General features: G+C 34.3%; 1 protein-coding gene and 2 pseudogenes across 2 annotated transcripts; all 3 read left to right on the top strand.

The window, feature by feature from the left end:
- Positions 1 to 1,307: 1,307 nt before the first annotated feature.
- Positions 1,308 to 2,949, top strand: LOC143569063 (large ribosomal subunit protein eL6-like; annotated as a pseudogene). Its single transcript, XR_013141667.1, has 4 exons — positions 1,308 to 1,569; positions 1,663 to 1,775; positions 2,391 to 2,572; positions 2,664 to 2,949. The product of XR_013141667.1 is annotated as a large ribosomal subunit protein eL6-like (transcript).
- A 1,611-nt stretch (positions 2,950 to 4,560) lies between these two features.
- LOC143569062 (polygalacturonase inhibitor 2 pseudogene) lies at positions 4,561 to 5,586 on the top strand (annotated as a pseudogene).
- Positions 5,587 to 11,445: 5,859 nt separating this feature from the next.
- On the top strand, positions 11,446 to 21,394 carry LOC143569082 (clustered mitochondria protein-like). The gene is made up of 28 exons (XM_077055070.1): positions 11,446 to 11,729; positions 12,311 to 12,372; positions 12,459 to 12,648; positions 12,733 to 12,873; positions 12,961 to 13,120; positions 13,745 to 13,938; positions 14,036 to 14,137; positions 14,220 to 14,355; positions 15,173 to 15,301; positions 15,390 to 15,714; positions 15,813 to 15,917; positions 16,551 to 16,669; positions 16,749 to 16,857; positions 16,939 to 17,079; positions 17,169 to 17,297; positions 17,393 to 17,563; positions 17,653 to 17,739; positions 17,835 to 17,969; positions 18,088 to 18,231; positions 18,316 to 18,384; positions 18,470 to 18,628; positions 18,762 to 18,818; positions 18,904 to 18,944; positions 19,382 to 19,501; positions 19,599 to 19,908; positions 19,994 to 20,101; positions 20,586 to 20,657; positions 20,738 to 21,394. Exons 1-28 carry the CDS (start codon positions 11,462 to 11,464, stop codon positions 21,125 to 21,127), a joined length of 4,173 nt encoding a protein of 1,390 aa, XP_076911185.1. The 5' UTR covers positions 11,446 to 11,461; the 3' UTR covers positions 21,128 to 21,394.
- Positions 21,395 to 23,712: the final 2,318 nt, after the last annotated feature.

Raw genomic sequence — 23,712 nt, 5'->3', positions numbered from 1 at the left:
TTTTTGCGATTGAGAACACGACATGAGATTGAGTCTTTTAGGAAACATTTTGCCGTAGACCTTGAGAGTTTTACCGTTGACAGGCGGAATCCGAATGAATTTATCATAACAAACGACTTCGGCATGGTGCAAAGATAACCAATCCATGCCTACTATGACATCGAAACTTCCCATTTGCATCGGAATGAGATCGATGGAGAATTTACACTTACAAAGAGTGAGAGAACAATTACGAAGGACCGAGTTTATGGTGATAGAATTTCCATTGGCGACTTCGACAGAAAAGGGTCGAGAAAGCTTAATGCGAGGTACGGCAAGAGTAGATTCAAACTTTAATGAAATAAAACTTCTATCGGCACCCGTATCAAATAATATAGAAGCCAAATGCTCGTTCACTAAAAACATACCGTTCACAACATGCTCATTAAACCTCAACGAGCCTAAACGAGTTTTCCACACAAAGCTCGAGCTCTGGCTCAACAACCAAATAAGCTTTATTTGACACTCAGGCTCAGATCAAGCTCAAAAAAGCCCAGCTCGTTTTGAGATTTTTATCTATCCAATACAAGCAGTGCGGCGGCCCAATGAAATATACATCGTGTGTGTTTACTGAAAATTAAAAAGGCCATTGTAAGTAAGTGAAGCCCAATAAAGAATCATATATCCCAACCTATTAGGGTTTCCTTCATTTCTCTTCTCACTGCCATCTGAGCTTGCCGCGTTTCACCGGACCAACAAAACCACTGGTAACGATTGCTTTATCTTCAACGGATTCAAACTATCCATAATCTGTAATATATTTTCAATTCAAGTTTGCAACCATTTGATTTTGATTTCTAGGGTTTTGACTTTTAATAGGTGAATATTTTGCCGATATGATGTTGTGGTTCAAATCCTTATACGTTTGTTACGAATTTGTGATTTGATGTAGTTTGAGCTGAGAATCACTAGCGTTAGGTTTAAACTTTAAGTTAGGGAAGAGCATTTTTGTATGTATAGTCCGAACTAAATCGGTACCGGTATGAAAATATTTGTATGGCTTTAGGTATGAGGTTTCACTTGTTTCTAGTTTCGGTCTTTTCTATGGTATTGATTTGTACCGACTGAAATAATCCGTATGGTATTCGTTATGAGGTTTTACTTGTTTTCGGTATCCATTTTTTTATGGTATCGATACCGAATAAAAAATTAATATGGTATTTGGTATTAGGTTACACAGTTAGACTCACTATTGGTATGGGTATTTTTCGTATGATACAAATCTCAACGCTACTTTGAATCACCATTTATATGCATTTTGAATGTAGAAACGATGGCACCGAAGGGCTGGAAGCCACATGTGAGCAGGAACCCTGATTTGATCAGAGGTGTGGGGAAATACTCACGGTCCAAAATGTACCACAAAAGGGGGCTTTGGGCTATTAAGGCGAAGAACGGAGGTGCTTTCCCTAAACACGAGAAGCAAGCTGTTGCTGCTGCTCCGGTTGAGAAGCCACCAAAGTTCTATCCAGCCGATGATGTGAAGAAACCGCTTGTTAACAAGCGCAAAGCCAGACCAACTAAGCTCAGGTATATGGTTTATTATTGTTTATATGCTAATGATGATTATGATTTGATTCACGTATTATTTTAGTTTTTGATTGTTTTGTTGGTTGGTTTTAGGGCTAGCATTACTCCTTGAACTGTTTTGATTATTTTGGCTGGGAGATTCAAGGGAAAGAGGGTTGTTTTCTTGAAACAGCTTACTTCTGGATTGTTGCTGGTTACAGGAATATGTTTTTCTGTGTATTTTGATGAAAAACATTTGCTTATCATTTCTGTATTTGCATGTTTGAATGCTTTTATTATTCTTTATGATGTCTGCAAATGCTTTTACTTGTTTTGTTTAAATGTTTGCAATTCTGCTTCATGCTTTTCTGATTAGTGGTAGCAAAATCTAACACCACCCTAAACATGAAACAAGCACAACATGATAATAAGTATGTTTAGATTAACATTTTTAAAGTAGGATTAAATATATACTTGACAATATTAATCTGCCAATTTTTTTACATGTTTAACCCATTTTTTGTGACCTGCTATTCCATTTTTTTACATGATTGCAGCTCGCCAACCTGTTTGGCTTGTTTTGATATGTGGTTTAAAGGTTTTAAAGGACAGTGTTCAAGTCTTGTTTGGGTTTATTTATTGTTAGTAGGCTTCAAGATGCACTCAAATGCTTATTCATTATAACAAAAGTACATGTCAAATCTGAGAATTAGTATCTTTTTACAGTTTCATTGCATTTTGTTGATTATTTCAATAATTGTGACACTTTATTTTCTATGTGTTTGTTTTTATTTGTTTTCCTTCATTATTTTGCAATCATTGATATACATTCTTCATTTCAGGCCCTTTTAAGATCAATGGTGTTCGTTTGAGGCGAGTGAACCAATTATACGTTATCGCCACATCAACAAAGGTTGATATTTCAGGGGTAAATGTGGAAAAGTTTGATGACAAGTACTTTGGAAAGAAGGTCGAGAAGAAAAAGAAGAAAGGAGAGGGTGAGTTTTTTGAAGCTGAGAAAGAGGTACGTAATACATTCAAGACTAGTTTTGTTTTACTTTTATATCATGTTTTTACGTAATTGACACGGTTTTTGTTACTAATGTGCGTTACAGGAAAAGAACACGCTCCCACAAGACAAGAAAGATGACCAGAAAACCGTTGATGCTGCATTGATTGCATGCATTGAGGCTGTTCCAGACCTGAAAAGCTATTTGGGAGCAAGATTCTCGCTCAAGGCCGGCATGAAGCCTCATGAGCTTGTGTTTTAAGGCAAGGATTAACGGCTTTTACTAGAATTTTTTGTTTTTAATTGTGTCTCATGTTATCATAGATCTAGTGGGATGCATTGTTTGTTTTGCTTTGTCTTGTGTTGAAGAATGACTATGAGATTCTTTTTTTCTATATGATACGACTGTTCAAGTACGTTGTAGTATTTGCCGAATTTTATTTTCGTCATTTTCATCAACATTGCGTTTAGTGTATGGGAGAGACTATATATTCTTTCAACATGTGTAAATGGTTTGATTCAGATTTAATTTTGACTAAGCTTGACTTATGCTTTTGAAACTCAATTGAGTGAGGCTCGCCTTGTGCTCCAATCTTTTACGCTGCCTCGGCCCTCGGCTCTTGACAAAGTTCTATCACCTTGTATAGTAATTATTTGGGGACAAATTTAGTAGAACATGGTATGAAAGTACAGGCCAACTTTAATTTAGGTTTAGACTCAGCTCGAGCATTAAAGTTTAACTTGTTTTGAGTTTGTAGTAAGTTGATCTACAATAGTTTCGTGATAGTTTAAACAAAGTAATTATTGCTTTAACTTCGGTAGATAGTTTAGTACAAGTTTATATTGATAATTTAATCAGTGGCACACTTAAATTTCATTTTTTTGTTATGAGCATTCTAATTTGCATAATCATCATTGATTTGTTAATGTTATGTATTCTAATTTTGCTCATAATAATTCATGTGAGTGACATTGAGTTATTGGAGTAGATTTAGTCTTGACAACAAAGTGAATTTTATAAGTGTTGTTGGACATATTTGTATAGATTAATTATTGATTAAAACTAAAGTTTATTACGTGTGTAAAATTTCTACATCACTTTGTTGATATATCCAGTTAGAGGTGCACAAACCGGGTATTTTCAGGAGTCGAAACCGGATAGGTACCGGTTCCGGGTATGGTCAACAAAAGTCAAAACCGGGTCTGGGTAGGAGCTGGTTCTGGGTATAGTTGGGTATTTGACCGGGTTTTGGCAGGGTTTTCCTATTTTTTTTCGGGTTTCAAGTAGGGTAGGGTTGGGTTTTGATCGGAATTTCCGGTTCTGGTTCCACCGGGTGGGTTCCGGTTCCGAATACGGCTTTGAGGAGAAATCCTATACCAGGTCCTATTAGCGGGTAGGGTACGGGTAGGAACCGATTCCAGGTCGGATACACCGGGTCGGGTCGGGTCTGTAACCGGATATTTTGTGCACCTCCATATCCAGTTTAGGTTAACTTAAAAGTGAAATTCCAATGCTATGTGTGGAAGTGTAGATAATGTCTCCCACTTGATAATGCATGCCAGCAAATTGAACTACACTCCCAGTGGCTACAAATACATTGAATGGTCAGTGTTTGACCATGATTTTATCTCCTTGGTGTCGTTACCTTTATAATAAAATAGTATATTTTTATACATAGTTATATGTATTGTATATTCACGTGCATCATCATAACTAAAGATAGAATATGCAGTTGAATTCCAAAAGAAGAAGCAACATAAACCCCTCCAAATAGTTTAAATCTGTTACGTAAAAGTCTACTTTTTCATACATATCAGGTGATCGATTAATTTCAGTTCGGTTTCGTCATTTTTCTATTCGGTTAACGCTCACCCCTATCTGGTATAACAAATTAAAATAACATAGAAAAGTCAAACTTTGTAGTACACCAGTTTTGACTTGTTCCAATCTTACAACTCATCCATTAGCTCAAAATCCACATATAAAGAGCTTCATCATCCATTTCAAATCCACAGCTATCATAAATTCATAATCACTAAACATGTCAATGCTACTTCTTTTACTTCTACTCTCTCTGGTGATCGTTATGGCGGAGCGTTGCCACCCTGATGACAAAGCCGCCATCCTAAAAATCAAAAATAGCTTCTCAAACGGCCCCCAACTATTGCCATGGACCGCAGATATCGATTGTTGCAGCAGATTTGATTGTGACGAGACCACAAACCGTGTTATTGACTTTTCCCTCACAAACTCTGACCTCGCTGGCACAATTCCCGAAGCAATTGGGGACTTAACATACCTCAAAACCCTTCGCCTTCACAAAATGCCATTTCTTATCGGTGAAATTCCCCGAGCCGTTACAAAACTCAAATATGTAACGTTTTTCGATATAAGTTGGACCAACATATCGGGCCACGTGCCTTCGTTTCTTTCCGAGCTTAAAAGTGTCATGTTTATCGATCTTTCGTTTAATAACTTATCAGGCCCAATCCCACCCTCACTAGCCACACTATCGAATATGATAGGGCTAGAACTTAGTCGTAACCGACTAACAGGGTCAATCCCCGAGTCATTCGGTCACCTCACGTCTCTGGCTTTACAAGGAATTGGTTTATCTCATAACATGTTATCGGGTGAAATCCCTAAATCTATCGGCAACATGATAATCTATAGGTTTGATGTGTCAAGAAACAACTTGTCCGGTGATGCATCGATGTTGTTCGGTTCATGGAAGAATACAACCGTGATCGACATCTCACGAAACAATTTTGAGTTCGATTTGTCACGAGTTAGTTTCATGGTTGACTCGTTGGTAGCATTGGATATATCGCATAATAAGATATATGGGGAGATACCGTCTCAAATATTGGACGCTTACTTGCTACAAAATCTTAATGTTAGTTATAATCGGTTATGTGGCAAGATTCCTTCACCTTGGAAACTAAAGTATCGATCAGAAGGCTTCTATAACTCTTCGTTCTTACACAACAAGTGTTTGTGTGGATCGCCACTCGCTCAATGCAAATGATTATCTTTCCTTATGGCATATGGAGATGAGTTCTATAATTAGTAGTAATTGATTATAATGATTAAGATGTATTCTAATATTTTGTCTGTGTGGAGAAAATAATCAAAGTAAAGCAGCTTGCAACTGGGATAAAACTGCTATTGTTACGTTTTTTTTGGCGCAGCATCGTGTATATATTTAACTAGCTTTTGAACCCGTGTATTACACGGGTTTTGTCAAAAGATAAAGATAAATAAGGTCTGTTATTTCAGTTGTGATTCTCAAAATACTTGTGAATTAATTTAATGTAGACTTAATGGAAAAAACAAACAGGGTTAACGAACAGTACTAAAATAACATGATTTTGGAAACACCAGGTGTTGATTTGCAAGAAATTTTAAAAAATGTACTAAAGTTGTGTGATTGGTCAAACCTTATGTATGAAAATGACATTTGATTCAATAATGAATATAATTCACACTATGTTATAACCCATTTGACAAAATGGTTTTAATCCATGACCTATGAATAGCTAGATTGAATGAGATGGGAAATTAGGAATTAGATGAAATATGAGTTTGACACCTAAGCTTCAACGTTTTCTTTTATTAGTATTGTAAGATAAGATGTAAGATAAGATAAGATAAGATAATATTTCCTATGTGTGAATGGTTGAATGATCATAAGCTTATTATTGATTTGTAATACTAAATATATACACGATGAATAGGAAATACAACAATCATTCCTAAATAGATGCAATCTATAATTTGACTAAACATACATATGTGAATACGCCCCCTCAGACTAAACGGTAGGTTGGCGAGCGTGAAGGCTGTCTTTTAAGCGTTTGACTTTGAAGAGTATACATGGAGCCCTTTCGTGAAGATATCGACATACAATACATGTCGAGTTCCACATGCTTAGTGCGTTGATTGTTTTATATATATTTTTTTTGAAAGGCCAAATTTTATAAACTAATAAAAAAGGACAACTCACAAGCCACAAAATGCCTAACGAGTATAGTGAACATTTAAACAAATAAGCAAATAAATAAGCAACCGATATATTATCGCAATATCCAGTGGTTGCTTTACGATTTGGGACAAAGAGTTCAAGGGCTCGACAGTTGCCGACCAGAACTAATGAATTGTGGGAGCTACTGTTACAGTGTCAAGGGGTTCGGTTATATGCATAACAAGATCGGCTCATGTAGGGGCTGGATGAAGGGTTTTATTGAAGAATATAAAGAACAAGTTTTATACGGGCTTGGATGTGGAAGGTTGGTATGCATTTGAATGGAATAGCTTTGTGCATAAGAAGACGGTTATTTTAGCATGGCTAGCAGAAATGGAAAGGACCCCCTCATTGTTTTCATTGGTTAAGTGAACATTCTGGTCACCTTGGTCATGTGTCTAATATATGAGGTGTGGGTGAAATAATGTGTTTTTAGTGTCTAATATTCTGCGTTTTAGTTGTTTATATCTATCGAACACAATTACTTTGTTTGGTTTATGATTGCAGGTGCTCGGAGCTTGAATGGGCTAATTTGGAGCATTCAAGATAATGAGGAATCGAGTTATGCATAAAAGGAAGCAATCGGGTCTCGGAACGTCGAACAAACGTCAGGAAATTGAAAAACGAGGATCCGGGAGTCACCTCCATCGTAGCTTACGATGGCCCCACTGTAGCTTACGGTGGAGGCTGGGCACAAGTGCCGTAAAGGCCACTGTAAGGCAAAATATGACCACCGTAAGCTACGGTGGCCCCACCGTAGCTTACGATGGACTCGACGCGAGACATTGTGTTTTGATGATTTTCTTCTGTATTTAAGCCCAGTTTAACCCTAGGTGGGGGCATCTTCATACCTCAGCCGTTTTGGAACATTTTAGAGATCTTAATTAGCACTCGTGAATCACTAAATCAAGAGAACCGAGATGTAGAGGCAAGGCTAAACCACTTGTGACCACTTCAGGTGTGGGATTTGTATGAAATGACTTCCTTTGTAACTTCTGTCTATGATTGAATTGAGTTTTGATTTAATTATTCGGTTAAACTAGCTTTACGTTTATATAAACTGATTATACAGTTGTTTTTATGGGATTATCGTTTCTTCTCAATCATTTGGTTTGTGTTCATCAACATTTAGGATTAAATTTTTATAGTCATTGAACCTTTACCTTTGATCATTAATTTATATCGAGTTTTATACTAACAAACTGGTAATTAGATAGACAATGTTCGGAAGTGTCAATTCATCGAATTAGGTTACGTGAATCATCATAACCAAACTAATATGCCTGGTAATTATTTATCAAAATTAATTAACGAACCATGTCTATGTGGTTATCCATGAAATAAGAGTTGCAATTGTGCAGTTCATTGCATTACCTTGAAGTGTAGTTACACTTTTCTCATATTGATTTTACAAGTTACAATTAAATTGTTTTCTAAAAGTATTTTCATAATCGAATCTTTTAAACTCTTTGACATCGTCTGCTCGCTTTAGTACAATTAGATTAAGTAAAGCATGAGTTTGAACTGCACTTTCCATTGATTCCATGCGAAAACAACCTTACTTACCCGTACTAATTATACGTATTTAGGCTTAATAAATACTTGTTTATATTAGAGCATGACATCTGCACCAATATGTAGGGATGAGTTAGAGATGGCAGAACATTTACTAGTGTCGTGTCACTTCGCCCAGTCGGTGTGGATTATCATTTCTTATTAGTGTAAGGATCTAATAATTTATGCATTCTCGACTTGTGACTTGTTGGAACTTTATAAGTATTTGTGTTCGCTGATTCGAAAAGCAAATGGCTTTCATGTGGTTTGTCTCACAATAATTTGGTGCATTTAGAAGGTATGAAACTCTTTGGTGTTTGAAAGAAAGTCGACACACTTAAACAACGTAATAAGTGAGATCAAAGCGTTGAACTTCTTATGGTTAAAGAGTAGATCCAAGTATATGGCCTTAATGTGGGAGTAGCGGTGCAGCTTTAATTTTAGTTTCTAAATGTAATCAGGTGTTAGATGCAAATTATCTACTCGGTGTGTATGTGTGTTGTATTAAAATCTTAAATCCCATAAATTTTTTTGCTACCCATGAGATTTGAACTCTCATCACATGGAAAGACAAAGCCTTATCAAACACCTTAATAATAACGCAAGGGTGAAGGTCATTTGGTATTGTTATGATCATCATCATCATCATGGGAAAAGTTAAAATACAAATTGAGACAAAAATGAGAAATGTGAAAAGGATTTGTCGAAAAAAAAACCCTAAAAAATACAACTCAAAATATAAATAAAAAACGAAAAAAATTGAAAAACAAAATGCATCCCCCGTCATTCTCATTCCAAAAAAAAAGGACGAAAATACATAATGCCGAGAAAAAAATACTCAATGACGAAAATTAACAAAAAAACACAATTATATATAAAAAAAAGACATAATATATCGTAAAATGTAGCACACTATAAAGAAAAAAGACATAATCAATGATGAAATTAAACAAAAAATACAATGATAAATAAAAGAAACAATGGTATTTTTTCCTCAGCATTACGTCTATTTTTTTAAGTAACGTGGAAGACATGGAAACATTTTTATGTTTTTACTTATTTCGTTTTTATTATAAATTTTGAGTTATGATTTTTTTATTATATTTTAAGAGTTTTTTTGTGCTGATACAAATCCTTCTCATGCTTTTCATATTTGTCCCCATCTATATAATAACCTAACCCTTATAATCGTATACTTAACTATTAAACTATGCAATTAATTGATTTCTTGTTTGTTTCACATACGATGACAACAATGAATGTATATATGATTATAGTACGCATTTTCCATAAAAGACATTGGAAGTTCATAAAATTTATATATTCGTGCTATTCATCGAGCAACAAATGCTATTGGTTGAAGGCAGGACCGGCCCGGTTTTGAGAATTGAAAAAAAAAAATTGGGCATAAGGCGAAAAATATTTTGGGTCTTAGGTAAAAAAAGTATTTTGTTGGGTTTAAACAATTTAATTTTTAAACTGACTTCCTTGGTTATGATTTGGGTTGTGTAAAAAACGAATGTATAAAAAAAGGCTTAAACATGTCTCAAATGAGACTAAAACCACAACCTTTTGGTTAGGAGTCATATCCCTTTGTCACTAGACCAAGTTAGTTATATAATTGAGTTTAAATATTAAATATACGTACCGTTTTTCATAAAAATACATATAACTGTTATAAAAAAAAATCAAGCCTAGCAAGTAGTCTGACCTATGGCTGTCGACCACTCAGCCCCATGCTATTGCCGGCCCTGGTTGAAAGGATAACTTGTTTAAACATCCTATCACACTGTGGGCACACATGCTACAGTTGTTATTTTCTATCCAAAACAAATTCATTATAAGAAGTTATAATTCTTTGTAAAACATTAAAGCCATCTTTTACAAGAACATTAGAAGAAATAATACATCAAAAAAGGAAAATTGTTTAATAAAATAACAAAGTAACTGAAAAGCAAAAAGAAACATCTTTAAAAGTCACAACTAGGATATGAAGTACAGAATGATCAAATCTAACCTTTTACACTTCAGAGTCAAAAAAAAAAAAAAAAGTTGCTAAACAACTCATGTATAATGATCGTTTGGTTCACAAAATGTTAACAGGTAAACTTGAGTATTCATTCACCTAACATCTTAAATAATAAATAAAAACCAAGACAACTGAATCAGGGGTGTCGGTTTGTGGCATGACTCAAAATACGACACACATATGACACATATTTAACCATGTTTTAAATTGCCACATCTAACCGTTTAATAATCCAGTTATTTGTCAGGTTGATCAATTTAACGTGTCTAATTCAACAGTCCAATCTGTCAAATTGATTAATTAAACATTTCGACCGCTAACGGCTTACGACATGTTTACCCATTTGAAAACCCACCAACCCCGATTAACACATTTACAATTGAATACCACCGGCAACCCATTTATATGAACATGTTTTAAGAAAACGTGCCATGATTATACTTTTTAACACAAATAAAACACATATCGTCTTCAGGTTAAACAAACCGTAATCCACAAACCCGACACAATTTACAACATTAACTATTAAATATTAACGGATTAAAATATCTTAAAAACAAGTACCCGATTTTACATACGAGCGTGCTATGATTATACTGTTAACATGAATAAAAACATGGACCGTCTTCAGAGTAACCTAACCAACGAACCAAATCGAAACCCACCGACCCGACACGATTTACAGTTTTACACCCAGATAAAAAAATCTCAAAAACAAAAAAGTAGTGCGCTAATTTTGAAAAAAATAAATAAAATAACATTTGTAGCTAGAGACTAGAGAGAGCATGTGGCCAATGACCTAAAAGTTAAGAAATCAACACACACATATTTGACCCCTTGAAATATGCAAATAAAACCCACACATTTTAGAAGCCAATAACCCCTCACTTTGTTCTTCATCACTTACCCACACAAACACACGCTTGTTCTCGGCCGCCACAGCCTCCATACCCACTCCCTTAAACCCTTACTTTCATCCTCTATCTCCTCTGTTTTCAATCACCGATTCTTAACCCACAGGTGGGCTTTTATTCTAATATTTATTTGTTCAGATTTTGCTTATGATTTAAGTAGGGTTTATGTGTTTATACCCAAATCCCATCTGGGTTTGATTCATATTCATTTATTTTGTATAAAGTTTTGACCTTTATTGTTTCTTTAGCAAGTTCTGTATAAATCTTTGAATTTTGATATATGGGTATTGTTTGTGGGTGTGTTTCTTGGTTAAAGTTTGTAAATCTTGAATTTTGATATATGGGTATTGTGGTGTTTGGGTTTAGGTGATTGGGAGTAGATATGGCTGGGAAATCGAGCAGGGGGCGGAATAAGAAAGCGTCCAACACTGTTGCTAATGTGGCTGCTGCGGCTCCGGTTGCACCGGTGGTGGTGGCGGCAGCAGCTAATGGTCATCCTGAGGATATCGTGAATCAGGTTGAAGAACAGAAGGTGGATGCTAATGCTAATGCTAATGCTAATGGGGTCCTGCCTTCGGTTGAGGTTGAAGCTAATAAGGCGGAAGTTAAGGAGCCGGAAAGTGAAAGTTCAGAGAATCAGGTTAAGCAAGGTAAAGACTCTTTAGCAGTTATGGTTTTAGTTATGCATGATATGGTAGTTATTGGTTTGAATCTTTGATGTTAGAAGCAATTTTAATTGTGTGAGTAATTTTGTACATAATGATATTAATGACATATTTTGTTACCACAATTGAATGAACGGAACATTAAACACGAATGCGTGTATGTAAAGGTGTTCGAAGGCGCGTGCGATGTATATATTCATGCGCTTAAAAATTTCTATATACAAATATGACCGTTGGTGGTAGTAGTAGTAATAATAATAAACGAACACGCGCTGCTTAGTTGGGATAAAGGAAATTAATTTAATTAAATCTTGAAACTTTTTTGTAATATTTAAATGTATCTCGTTTTTTATATTTCTTAAATTGGATTTTGTAATCACACGCTTAAAAAATTCTATATACAAGTACGAGCGTTAGTAGTAGTAGTAATAATAATAAACGAACACGCGCTGCTTAGTTGGGATAAAGGCAATTAATTTAATTAAATCTTGAAAGTTTTTTGTAATATTTAAATGTACCTCGTTTTTTATTTTTCTTAAATTGGATTTTTTGTTTTTTTTACGCAGGTGACATTAATCTTTTCCCGGTTCCCGTCAAGACACAGTTTGGTGAAAAGCTAGTGTTACAAGTATGCTATTTTTAACTTTGACTTATTCTATATCTTTTTATTATGGTATATATACTTTATTTGATTAAATTTTATCATATATGCAGTTAAGTCCCAATGATTCAGTTATGGATGTGCGACAATTCCTTCTTGATGCACCAGAAACGTGCTTTTTCACTTGTTATGACTTGTTATTGCACACCAAAGACGGGTCAACTCATCATCTAGAAGATTATCATGAAATTTCTGAGGTTGCTGACATCACCGCTGGAGACTGTTCTTTAGAAATGATTGCAGGTATATTACACTTCGTTATGATTTTAAATAAGTTGATACGCTTCTTCTATATACTTTCTGACTTAATAAATGAAAATGTTGCAGCACTTTATGACGATAGATCTATCCGGGCCCACGTGCATCGTACTCGAGAATTGCTTTCACTATCAACTTTGCACTCATCATTGTCGACGTCACTCGCATTGCAACATGAAGTGGGGCAGAACACGACTGCAAATTCGGGAGGTTTATTGCTTAAAAATTGTCTTTTTTTGCATTATTATTATATTAATTAAGTCTAGTGACTTATTTATTTTTAAATTATTGAAACAGATAATTCCAAGAAAGCTGAGGTTTTGGAGCTTGAGAATTTAGGGTTTATGGAGGACGTTTCGGGTTCACTTTCAAATTTGTTGTTGTCTCCTTCTAAAGAAATTAAGTGTGTTGAAAGTATTGTGTTTTCATCATTTAACCCTCCTCCAAGCTACAGGAGGTTGCTATCTTGTTCTTCATTTACGCTCGTTTATGTTTGTTTAGAGTATAAATGAACTTACATAAATGAACATGAACATGTTTGTTTTCTTAACGAACAAACACAAACACGAAAAATTTGATTGCTTATGGTTATTTGGAGTATAAACGAACGGATATAAACGAACATGGGCACACTCAATTTTTAACGTTTGAACATGAACAAGAAAATTTGTTCGTTTAGAATATAAAGAATGATCATAAACGAACACATTTGTTTTCCTAACGAACGGGCATGAACAAACGAAATTTGTTTGTTTGTGCTCGTTTAGAATATAAACGGGTGAACATAATCGAACACAAACAAGAAGGTTTGTTCATTTATTTACGTTTTGAATATAAATGAATCAGCACAAAACAAACACAAACACGCTCATTTACTTAATGAACCAATATGAATAAGAAACTTAGTTTATTTGAATGTTTGTGTTTGTTGGTTAAAGTCAAAAGCACGAAAACGAACAAGGAAGTTCGTTCGTATAAACGTTCATGTTGATTAAAGTTTAACGAATGATCACGGACAAGTCCCGCTCGGTTCTCGTTTACAAGCCTCTCTATCTCTAAGCATATATATTTTTATGTTCAGGCTCGTTGGGGACCTAATTTACCTGGATGTGGTGACACTCGAAGGAAGCAAACATTGTATAACCGGAACCACAACCACGTTTTATGTTAACTCAAGTTCCGGAAATACCCTTGACCCAAAACCCACCAAGGCTGCTTCTGAAGCAACGACTCTTATCGGGCTCTTGCAAAAGATCAGCTCCAAATTCAAGAAAGGTTTCTACTTTCTGTTAATCTCTACTCTTTTATATATAAAAATAAGTTAAAGTTATAATCTTTTTATTAACTTTTGTTGTGATGATATATACTTTAGCTTTTCGTGAAATGTTGGAACGTAAGGCGTCGGCTCATCCGTTTGAAAACATTCAGTCATTGTTGCCCCCAAATTCTTGGCTCGGATTGCACCCTGTTCCTGGTAATTTGTGTGTTCAAAAGTTTTACAATACTTTTTAGCTGTTTTTTGCTATTATTGTTAATTTTTTTATTATGTTATGTAGATCACAAGCGCGATGCAGCAAGAGCTGAAAATTCGCTTACTTTGTCTTTCGGGAGTGAATTAATCGGTATGCAAAGAGATTGGAATGAGGAGTTACAATCGTGTAGAGAGTTTCCTCATGCAAGCCCTCAAGAAAGGTATATACTTTTTCTTCAATGTGCTTGTTGTTGGTCAACAAGTCAAAATTGACAGGGTTGGGTTGATTCTAAACACGTGTGTTTTAAAAACTTTGGATCTTTATAATTGATTAGTGGCCCCAAGATCACAAAAAGTTATATATTTTTTACAAGTGCTTTAAAAAACTGGTACTATTTTTTATTCCAAACACTTTTTTAAAGTTTCAATCTTTTTCTTCAACTTGCTTGTTTGACAACGGGTCAAAATGGGTTGGTTTTACCCTAAACACATTTTATTATAAAAGTTTGAATCTTGTAAGTAGTTAGTGTGCTCAAGATCCCAAAAAAGTTTGTAGTTTCGATAAAATGGTTTTAAGAACACTTATATACGGCTTTTGAAAACCCCTTTTGTTTTCGAAGTCTGAATCATTATAAATTATAAATATATCGTGTGCCCAAGATCACAAAAAGTTCATAATTTCAATAAAATGCTTTTAATAACACTTGGCACGACTTTTGAAGACACTTTTTGTTCTCAAAGTCTGAATCTTTATAAATATATACTTTGCCCAAGATCACAAAAGGTTTCATGATTTCAGTAAAATGCTTTAAAAACACTTCGTAAGACTTTCAATCCCGAACACGTTTTGTTTTCAAGGTTCGAATCTGAATTAATAGTTATTGCGGTGTGCCCAAGATAACAAAGAATTACATGGTTTCATTAAAATGCTAAAAAACACTTTGGGTGACTTTTGACCCATTCTCTTACAAGTTACTTTTGAAAATATTATTTTAGTTTGGCGTATATTTTCTTATGCGGATATTTTTGTATATACAGGATCTTGAGAGATAGAGCTCTGTATAAGGTATCTTCTGATTTTGTTGATGCCGCAATAAGGGGTGCTATTGGAGTCATTAGCAGATGCATCCCGCCTATTAATCCAACCGATCCAGAATGCTTTCACATGTAAGCAGGATCTAGTTTGCAATCATTTATTAACATTTAATAACCATAAATATCATATTAAATGTATCACTTTCATATATTGTTGCAGGTATGTTCACAACAACATATTCTTTAGTTTTGCTGTCGATTCGGATCTCGAACAGTTATCCAGAAAACAGTCATCAGATCCAAACTTGAACTCGTCTGAGAAAACGTTGACCAAATCATCTAAAGTCAACGGTGAGAATGGTGTTGTGGAAGAGGTTTCTGATGCACCTGCAGAGGTACAGCTGGCTGAGAGTGAACAAGCGACGTATGCATCTTCCAACAATGATTTGAAAGGCACAAAAGCTTATCAGGAAGCCGATGTTCCTGGATTATATAATCTTGCTATGGCCATTGTTGACTATCGAGGTCATAGAGTGGTAGCACAGGTATGCAATTTTTCCATTATTTTTTTACTGAATTTACATGAAAGGTTTTTGAGAGTTATGTTTTCTTGTTTTTGATTTTGTGTTCATGGTTTTTTCAGAGTGTTCTACCAGGGATTTTACAAGGTGATAAATCAGACTCCCTTCTTTACGGGTCTGTTGACAATGGCAAGAAGATTTCTTGGAATCAAGATTTTCATGCCAAGGTAAGTTATAGCTTCTATATAATTAAAATGCTTGTGTGTGTATACGCGCGCGCACACACTCACACATGTATAGGATCATGATTATATCAGAACTTGCAAATAATATAAGAACTTTTAAGAACTCTTAAAAACATATTACTTTATTTATTTGTTTTATATATTTGATATTAATTGAGGCCAGTTTTTACATTTATTATATGTAGTTTTATGATTGCGTATTCGTAGGTTGGCTATTACACATGTAAACTTGTGATTACATATATTACAATATTACATATAAAAAATGACAAAAGTAAAATAAATAAATAACCTGATTGGTTGTTAGGAGTTCTAATTTTTTTTGGAGTTCTGAAGATACCCAAACCCAATACATGTATTCATTTTTCTGTATCTGTTTCTGTCTTTCATCATCTTTACTTTTTAATATATGCAATTTGCTGAAAGTTTTATGTTATTACTATATCTACATGTATATATTTTTCCTGTTTCTGGTTAATACATGTTAGTTGACTAAAAAGTTTCTTATATCTATGTGCATTGAAGTTTAAAATTTTAGTAATAATCGTGTTGGCTTTTTATAATTTTATTTAACTATATTTTCTAACACATGCGCTAATTAAAATCTAACATTAGGTACTGGAAGCTTCAAAACGTCTGCGTGTGAAAGAACACTCGGTTGTTGATGGATCAGGAAATGTTTTCCAAATAGCTGCACCTGTTGAATGCAAGGGCATTGTTGGAAGTGATGATAGGTAATTTCTGTTAACTATACTCAAATTACTATTTTACGCTATCCCATTCATTATATACTGACTAAATATATTTGCACAGGCACTATCTTTTAGACCTGATGCGCGTCACTCCTCGTGATGCAAATTACACAGGACCAAATTCCAAGTTTTGCATTTTGAGGCCTGAATTAATCACCGCCTATTGCCAGGTAATATTTTAATATGTTTTATAAAAATACTATTAAATATTTATTGCACATATGTGATTAATATATGGTCTATGTTAAAAGGCTGAAGCAGCAAAGAATGTAAAAGCTAAACGTGAGCCAGAGGACGCATCTAAATCTGTAGATTCTTCAAAAGATGAGAATGCCGAACAAGTCGATCAAGCAGATACTGCCAAAATACCTGAAATGACTGACGCTAAACCTGTAAAGCAAACTTTAAATCCTAGTAGTTTTTTTATCATGTATTTGGAAGTCTGTATATTTATGTTGCTTTGCCTATATTTCCTTTGCAGGATGAATCAGTAGAAAAGACGGTTGTTGAAGACTCGGGTTCCAAGGATGCTGACGTGGCTGATAAGTCTGAGGATATACGGTTTAACCCTAATGTGTTTACTGATTTCAAATTGGCTGGGAGCCCTGAGGTAATCATTTTCTTTGCAGACTTGGCAAAAGTAATATTTAACACAAAAATTTATGTCTTTAACTCGATCTGACTCGTTTATTAAATTACTAACAGGAGATTGCTGCTGATGAAGAAAGTGTACGGAAGGTGAGTTTGTATCTGAAAGAAACCGTGCTTCCAAAGTTCATTCAAGATCTTTGCACACTTGAGGTTTCACCAATGGATGGTCAAACATTGACCGAAGCGCTACATGCTCATGGAATTAACGTTCGTTATATCGGCAAAGTAAGATAATTTAGCAAGCTTCAAAGTAAATGAAAATTATTATTATTATTGTTATTGAAAATATAATAATAATTTTGGAATATTTACAGATAGCTGATGGTACCAAGCACTTGCCCCATTTATGGGATATTTGCTCTAATGAGATAATTGTTAGATGTGCAAAACACATCCTCAATGTCAGTAAGACAATCTTTTATATTTATTAAATCTTTTTTGCCACTATTTATTAATCTTTAAATGGTGTAATTATATTATTACTTTTGTTATACAGGATGCGTTGAGAGATACAGCAGATCATGATATTGGTCATGCAATTGCTCATTTCTGTAACTGTTTATTTGGAGATTGCCAAACGGCATCTGGAAAAGGCGCTAATAATAATACGCAGTCCAAAAATCAGAAGAAGGTCAGTATTAACCATCAAAATCAATAAAAAAATACAAACTGAAATGAAATTTTTCAAGATTTACTATCTATGTTAGATGAAGGTTTGATACTAATTCATGTAACTTGTAACAAACCAGGATGTTTTGGCGGGAAAATCGGCAAAGGGGCACTCGAGGTCGAAGGTTGGGGGTGCAGCTACTAAAAAGCAAGCATCTTGCATGAATCTCAGTTCTGAAAGTTTGTGGGCTAACATTCTTGAATTTGCAAAGGCTAAGTACCAGGTACTATAATGTTATCCTTTTTTTTTCTTATTAATCGTTTAATGCTATGTCAATGTTTCTTTAATTCAAGTTCTCGATTTACAGTTTGAATTGCCAGAAGACGCGAGGTCACGTGTGAAAAAGATTTCGGTTATTCGTAATCTCTGCCTAAAGGTATTTAGTCTTTGCAAATTTGAAGTATTTCAAATGTGAATATTTCGTATTAATTTAAACTGTTAAATTGTTTTTCTTTTTACAGGTCGGGGTAGCCATAGCTGCCAAAAAATATGACCTCAGTGCAGGAACACCGTTCCAAACATCAGATATATTAAATCTCCAACCCGTTGTAAAGCATTCGATACCCGTTTGCCAAGAAGCAAAGCAGCTTGTGGAAACCGGGAAGGTCCAGTTGGCAGAGGTTTGTAAAGTTCATCCTCAGCTCATCATAATATAGCAATTAATTATGATAACATCTCCTTATGGTTTAAAGTTTAAACTATTATTTATACAAACGCTTATTCCTTATATAATCTGCTGTCACATACTTGCAGGGAATGCTTAATGAAGCCTACAATTTATTTACAGAAGCATTTACAGTTCTTCAACAGGTATGTGTTTGTTTCGTCACGCATAATATCAAATTTTAAATCCTTTAAAATTATTTTCTTATCTTTATTCGATTATAATTTACAGGTCACTGGTCCAATGCACCGTGAGGTTGCTAACTGCTGCCGGTATGATTTTATACTTCAAAATGTTAATAGTAACAATCTTGATTGAGTTTTGTGTAAAAGTGGCAATTTCAAGCTGTTTGGTAATGAACCGGTCAATTCTAGTGACGCGTCAAATGGCTAAAATAAAAAGTTTAACCTAGCGATAGGAAGTCACTTTATACATATAACTTTGATTCAGAAAATAAGATTTTGGTTAAGTTATAGTTTTGGTAACCACATTTCACATTTTTAATAATTAAAAAGTCTTTGAAAAAAAAAACTTTTGTGGGTCAACACAACTTCACCCGTTACTACACCAGTCCATAGTACACCTCTAGTTTTCAGAGCATTTTTTGTTTTGTTTTTTTTTCCGATCTTTTTGTTGAAAGATTTAGTTTATACTTTTTGAGAATATCAATTATCTTATAACTAAAGATTTATTCTTTTCTTTAATATAGTTATCTTGCAATGGTGCTTTATCATGCTGGAGACATGGCTTCAGCCATTATGCAACAACACAAAGAACTTATCATAAACGAACGGTGCCTCGGTCTCGACCACCCCGATACGGCTCACAGGTGCGGCTTACCGTTAAAAGATACTCAATTTCATTTCTTTGTTACAAATCACATGTGTGTGTCATCTGACCATAATCTCACTTTCAAATCTTTACAGTTATGGAAACATGGCCCTGTTTTACCACGGGCTCAACCAATCAGAGCTTGCGTTAAGACACATGTCACGTGCTCTTCTTTTATTAAGTTTATCATCAGGCCCCGATCATCCGGATGTGGCTGCAACTTATATTAATGTTGCAATGATGTACCAAGATGTTGGGAAAATGAATACAGCTCTTCGATACTTGCAAGAAGCGTTAAAGAAAAACGAGAGGCTTTTGGGTGAAGAACATATTCAGACTGCTGTATGCTATCATGCACTTGCTATCGCGTTTAACTGTGTCGGTGCTTATAAGCTATCTCATCAGGCATGTGCTTTAAATGATTTTTTAATGTTAACTTCTTTTACGTAAATGTTATGTTATTTGTGATTAATGATTTGTTTAATAACAGCATGAAAAGAAGACGTATGATATACTTGTGAAGCAGCTTGGAGAGGATGACTCAAGAACTCGGGATTCTGAGAATTGGATGAAAACTTTTAAAGCTCGGGAAACGCAGGTAAAAATTTGTTTGTTTATATTTTTTTAGTTAATAGCTAGTTACACAAAGTCGCCGTGGCTTGTTAAAGTAACATGTCTGCGGTCATAACTTTAAAAAATTGCATTTTTGAGATGTGGTTTCAAATGTGCAACATGTTTGGGATATAACATTAACTCTTAAAGTTGACTAAAAAAATGTTACTTTTGTTAAACCAGAGGGACTATTTGTGTAGTTAATTCTGTAAGTAATCGTCGCTTTTTATTTTGTTTTGTGATAGTTACTAGTTAATGACACTAATTTTCTTTATGTTTTGAGTAAATTAATCGGCATGGTTTGCCAAAAGGGTAAATTGGTCATTATTTTACACAAACTAGTGTTTGAACCCCAAACAGGTTACAGATTGAATTATAACTTTTGCCAAAACCGCATGGACTATTTGTGTAATCAACGCTTTAATAAATTATCATTTGTATTAATTTGTTTTGTGATAATATGACAATAGTTGAATGCACAAAAGCAAAAAGGACAAGCTGTAAATGCGCTTTCCGCCCAACAAGCCATTGATCTTATAAAGGTAAGTTAACAAATAAATATACATAAATCTTGTAAAATATTATTTCATCACAAATAATGTTGTCGTCGTTTGTACAACAGGCTCACCCTGATTTGATACAAGCATTCCAGGCTGCATCTGGCGGGGCCTCCGGCAGCGGTGGCAACGCCGTTGGTGGTGAAAACTTTGCTCGAGGCGGCAGAGGAGTTGACGAGAGATCCGCTCGTGCTGTTGCAGAGGTGAGGAAGAAAGCTGCAGCCAGGGGATTATTAATCCGACCACATGGTGTTCCAGTTCAGGCTATGCCGCCACTCACCCAACTCCTCAACATAATAAACTCAGGCATGACACCTGAGAATGCTGCCAGTCAAGACACCAACGGAGCGCACAACCCCGAGGCAACTAAAGTTGACCAAGGTCAAGCACCGGTCGGGCTAGGTGCAGGGTTAGGTCCCTTGGACCCCAAGAAGCCGAACCCGAGCCAGAAGTGAGGTCGGTTTGAGGTTTAAGATTTTCTAACGTTTAGTAAAACTAGCGCGTGGCTCGGGCTTTTTGGTCCCAGGGGTGTTGAGTTAATTGTGTTGGTGCATGCAAAAGGATTTGAGAGAATTTCATTCTTTTTTTTTTTTTTAATAATTATTGGCCATAAAACTGTAGTATTGGGCATTTAGTGTGTACAGTTGTATTTTTGGTGCATGTAAAACTTCACAAAGTTTTTGGATTCAAACATTGTTTTTTATCTAGCATCAAATTTGAGTTTTTGTTCATCATAGATTTATAACCTTTTTTTTCCTATTTTTTTTTTATTATTTGTTTTTGGCAATTAAGCCTTTTAAATAAAATTAAACAAGAGTACCTATCAAAAGTAGATAAGTAATTTATTTTTAACATGACTATATAATGTTAGAAGAGAAACACCATAAATTTATTAATTTTCTTGATCTCTTGCAGAAAAGCTGTTCATATACATTTGGTTGAGTAGAAGTGTAGAACACTTTAAGATGCCTGGGAATAAGTTATGCAACTTCGACACGCTTGGTTAAGGATAACTTGTATCATTTATAAACAGCCTTAGTATATTGTTTCTAACTATATCTTCCCTCTTATATTATGAATAATAATTATTATTATGGTTATTAACCACTAAAATATTTTTAGATTTGACTTCTCAATGTTTTTTCATATCTTACTGTATTCTACATCATTAATGAAATCCCTCTTTCTCTATGTCTCTTATTGCTTTGCTATTAGGTTGGTTTCACAACACGTTATTAGCACGTTATCAGAAGATATTGTTTTGTTAATTGGGTTGCTATAATGAAGGTATATATTTATATATACATTTTGTTAATAGACCATTAAATAAATATGCGCACCTTAACTTTCTTGAAATATAAAAACAATTTTATTCTTTCCTTTTGGTGTTTGTGTATCTACAAATACTATTTTGGGTTTATGAAACGAGTGTTTTTTGTATTCCATTCATCATGACTCTTTTATGTTCTTAATGATATAAGTTGAAAATTGTGCTTCAACTATTTTTGTGGAAGTTGTGTGGTAATCAAAGTGATATGACTAAAAACCACAAATACATGTTATATTATAAAGTTAACTATCGCGTGTCTTATATGTGAAAATCTATAATGCTGACAGTATACCATGATGTCTTGTATTCTATAATTTGTCTTTATGAGGATACTTTATTCTTAAAATGTTATCGTAAGTGATACGTTGTTATTTTTATATAGATTGTATTGAAAAGAACTAAGCAAAAAAGTTGTGATTGATCAATCACTACTCTTATAAAAGAGTATTAACATGCATAGACATGACACTCATAGTGTAATACTCCCTAATCTCATTATTAAGTAAAGTTAGTAAGATTTAAGACCGGTAAGTCTTACACTCAAAGTGTCATGTAATTAATTCTCTAAATATTATGTGAACAGGAGATTAATTATAAGAAAAAACCGGATAAAACATTTTTCATTTGCCAAACCTCATATTTGCTCATGAAGTAGCATATCATTAAAACGTATGAAAAGTCTGAAGTGATTTTGTATTCGTGTCTGACAAAATTATGAATAAACCATGAAAATGGTTTGGTTTTATATTATTCCTTAAAGTGAATGTGACTATGTATTGATCATTGCGATCACGGGCATAATTGAAAAAAATTGTAAAGATGATTATATTAATAATGGGATTGACCATCAGAATTGTAATGATGGTCATGCTAATAATGAGATCGGCCACTACAAGTGGCAAAGGGATTGATTATATATGAGAACAAAATGTGAAAATACAAAAGTGAAATCACATAATTGCTTGAAACGATAATACAATGTTCTCTTGTATTTAACTATTTGCATTAAAGAAGCATAATACGTATACGGTCATAAACCTAAAGTTTATGGATCATGATCATGACCGGTTAGACCACACCGAGTCAATGATGTGAAATATATTGAAGAACTAAAAGATTCTTCATGACAATTAAACATGCAATGTTTGCTCTTAAGAAAAGTTAATTATTTACCAACTAAAGTAGGGTGTGAGTCCCAAGAAATTCTAGAAGTGACAAAGAATGTATATCCTAAAATTATCTCGTTTAGTGTTTTAAAATCGATGCATCGTCTAAACGTTTATCAAATTCACAACGTGAAGTTTGTTTGATTTATTACTTAGCTAATGAGATAGCAAGAATATTATTCCATGTTGTCAAATTTATTTTGGTAGCAATGCGAAATTTAATTCCCAAATTATCAATGATCATTGAAATAAGTGTTAAAATTCTTATACCTTATGTTCCCACATAAATTGCTTTGTTGAGACAATCATTGAACGCCTACAATATATTTCAAAGCAAGGGATCATAAGAGCAATGATTCATGTTTGTATAAAGGTATAAGTGATTTTACATGTATAACATTAATTCACATTAAGCCAACAAGTTATCATACTTACTCCCCATTTAGTTGGTTTTGGTCATAACTATATATTTCCCATTAAAGATTTTTGGTTATGCGATATATTTGAAAGTGATCCACCACAACGCACAAAGATGAGACCTCAA

The sequence above is a fragment of the Bidens hawaiensis genome, unplaced genomic scaffold (genome assembly GCF_021521415.1).
Source record: "Bidens hawaiensis isolate Kalapana, Puna unplaced genomic scaffold, B.hawaiensis_p1.1 tig00024303_1, whole genome shotgun sequence".
Taxonomy (NCBI): domain Eukaryota; kingdom Viridiplantae; phylum Streptophyta; class Magnoliopsida; order Asterales; family Asteraceae; genus Bidens; species Bidens hawaiensis.
This window is presented reverse-complemented; position numbering and strand designations above follow the sequence as displayed.

Bases quoted from the DNA above. Each gene is read 5' to 3' on its own strand.
- LOC143569082 (XM_077055070.1), top strand. From the start codon at position 11,462: ATGGCTGGGAAATCGAGCAGGGGGCGGAATAAGAAAGCGTCCAACACT. The intron at 12,373-12,458 runs GTATGCTATTTT...TCATATATGCAG, and splicing joins GTGAAAAGCTAGTGTTACAA to TTAAGTCCCAATGATTCAGT. The intron at 18,232-18,315 runs GTACTATAATGT...CTCGATTTACAG, and splicing joins TTGCAAAGGCTAAGTACCAG to TTTGAATTGCCAGAAGACGC.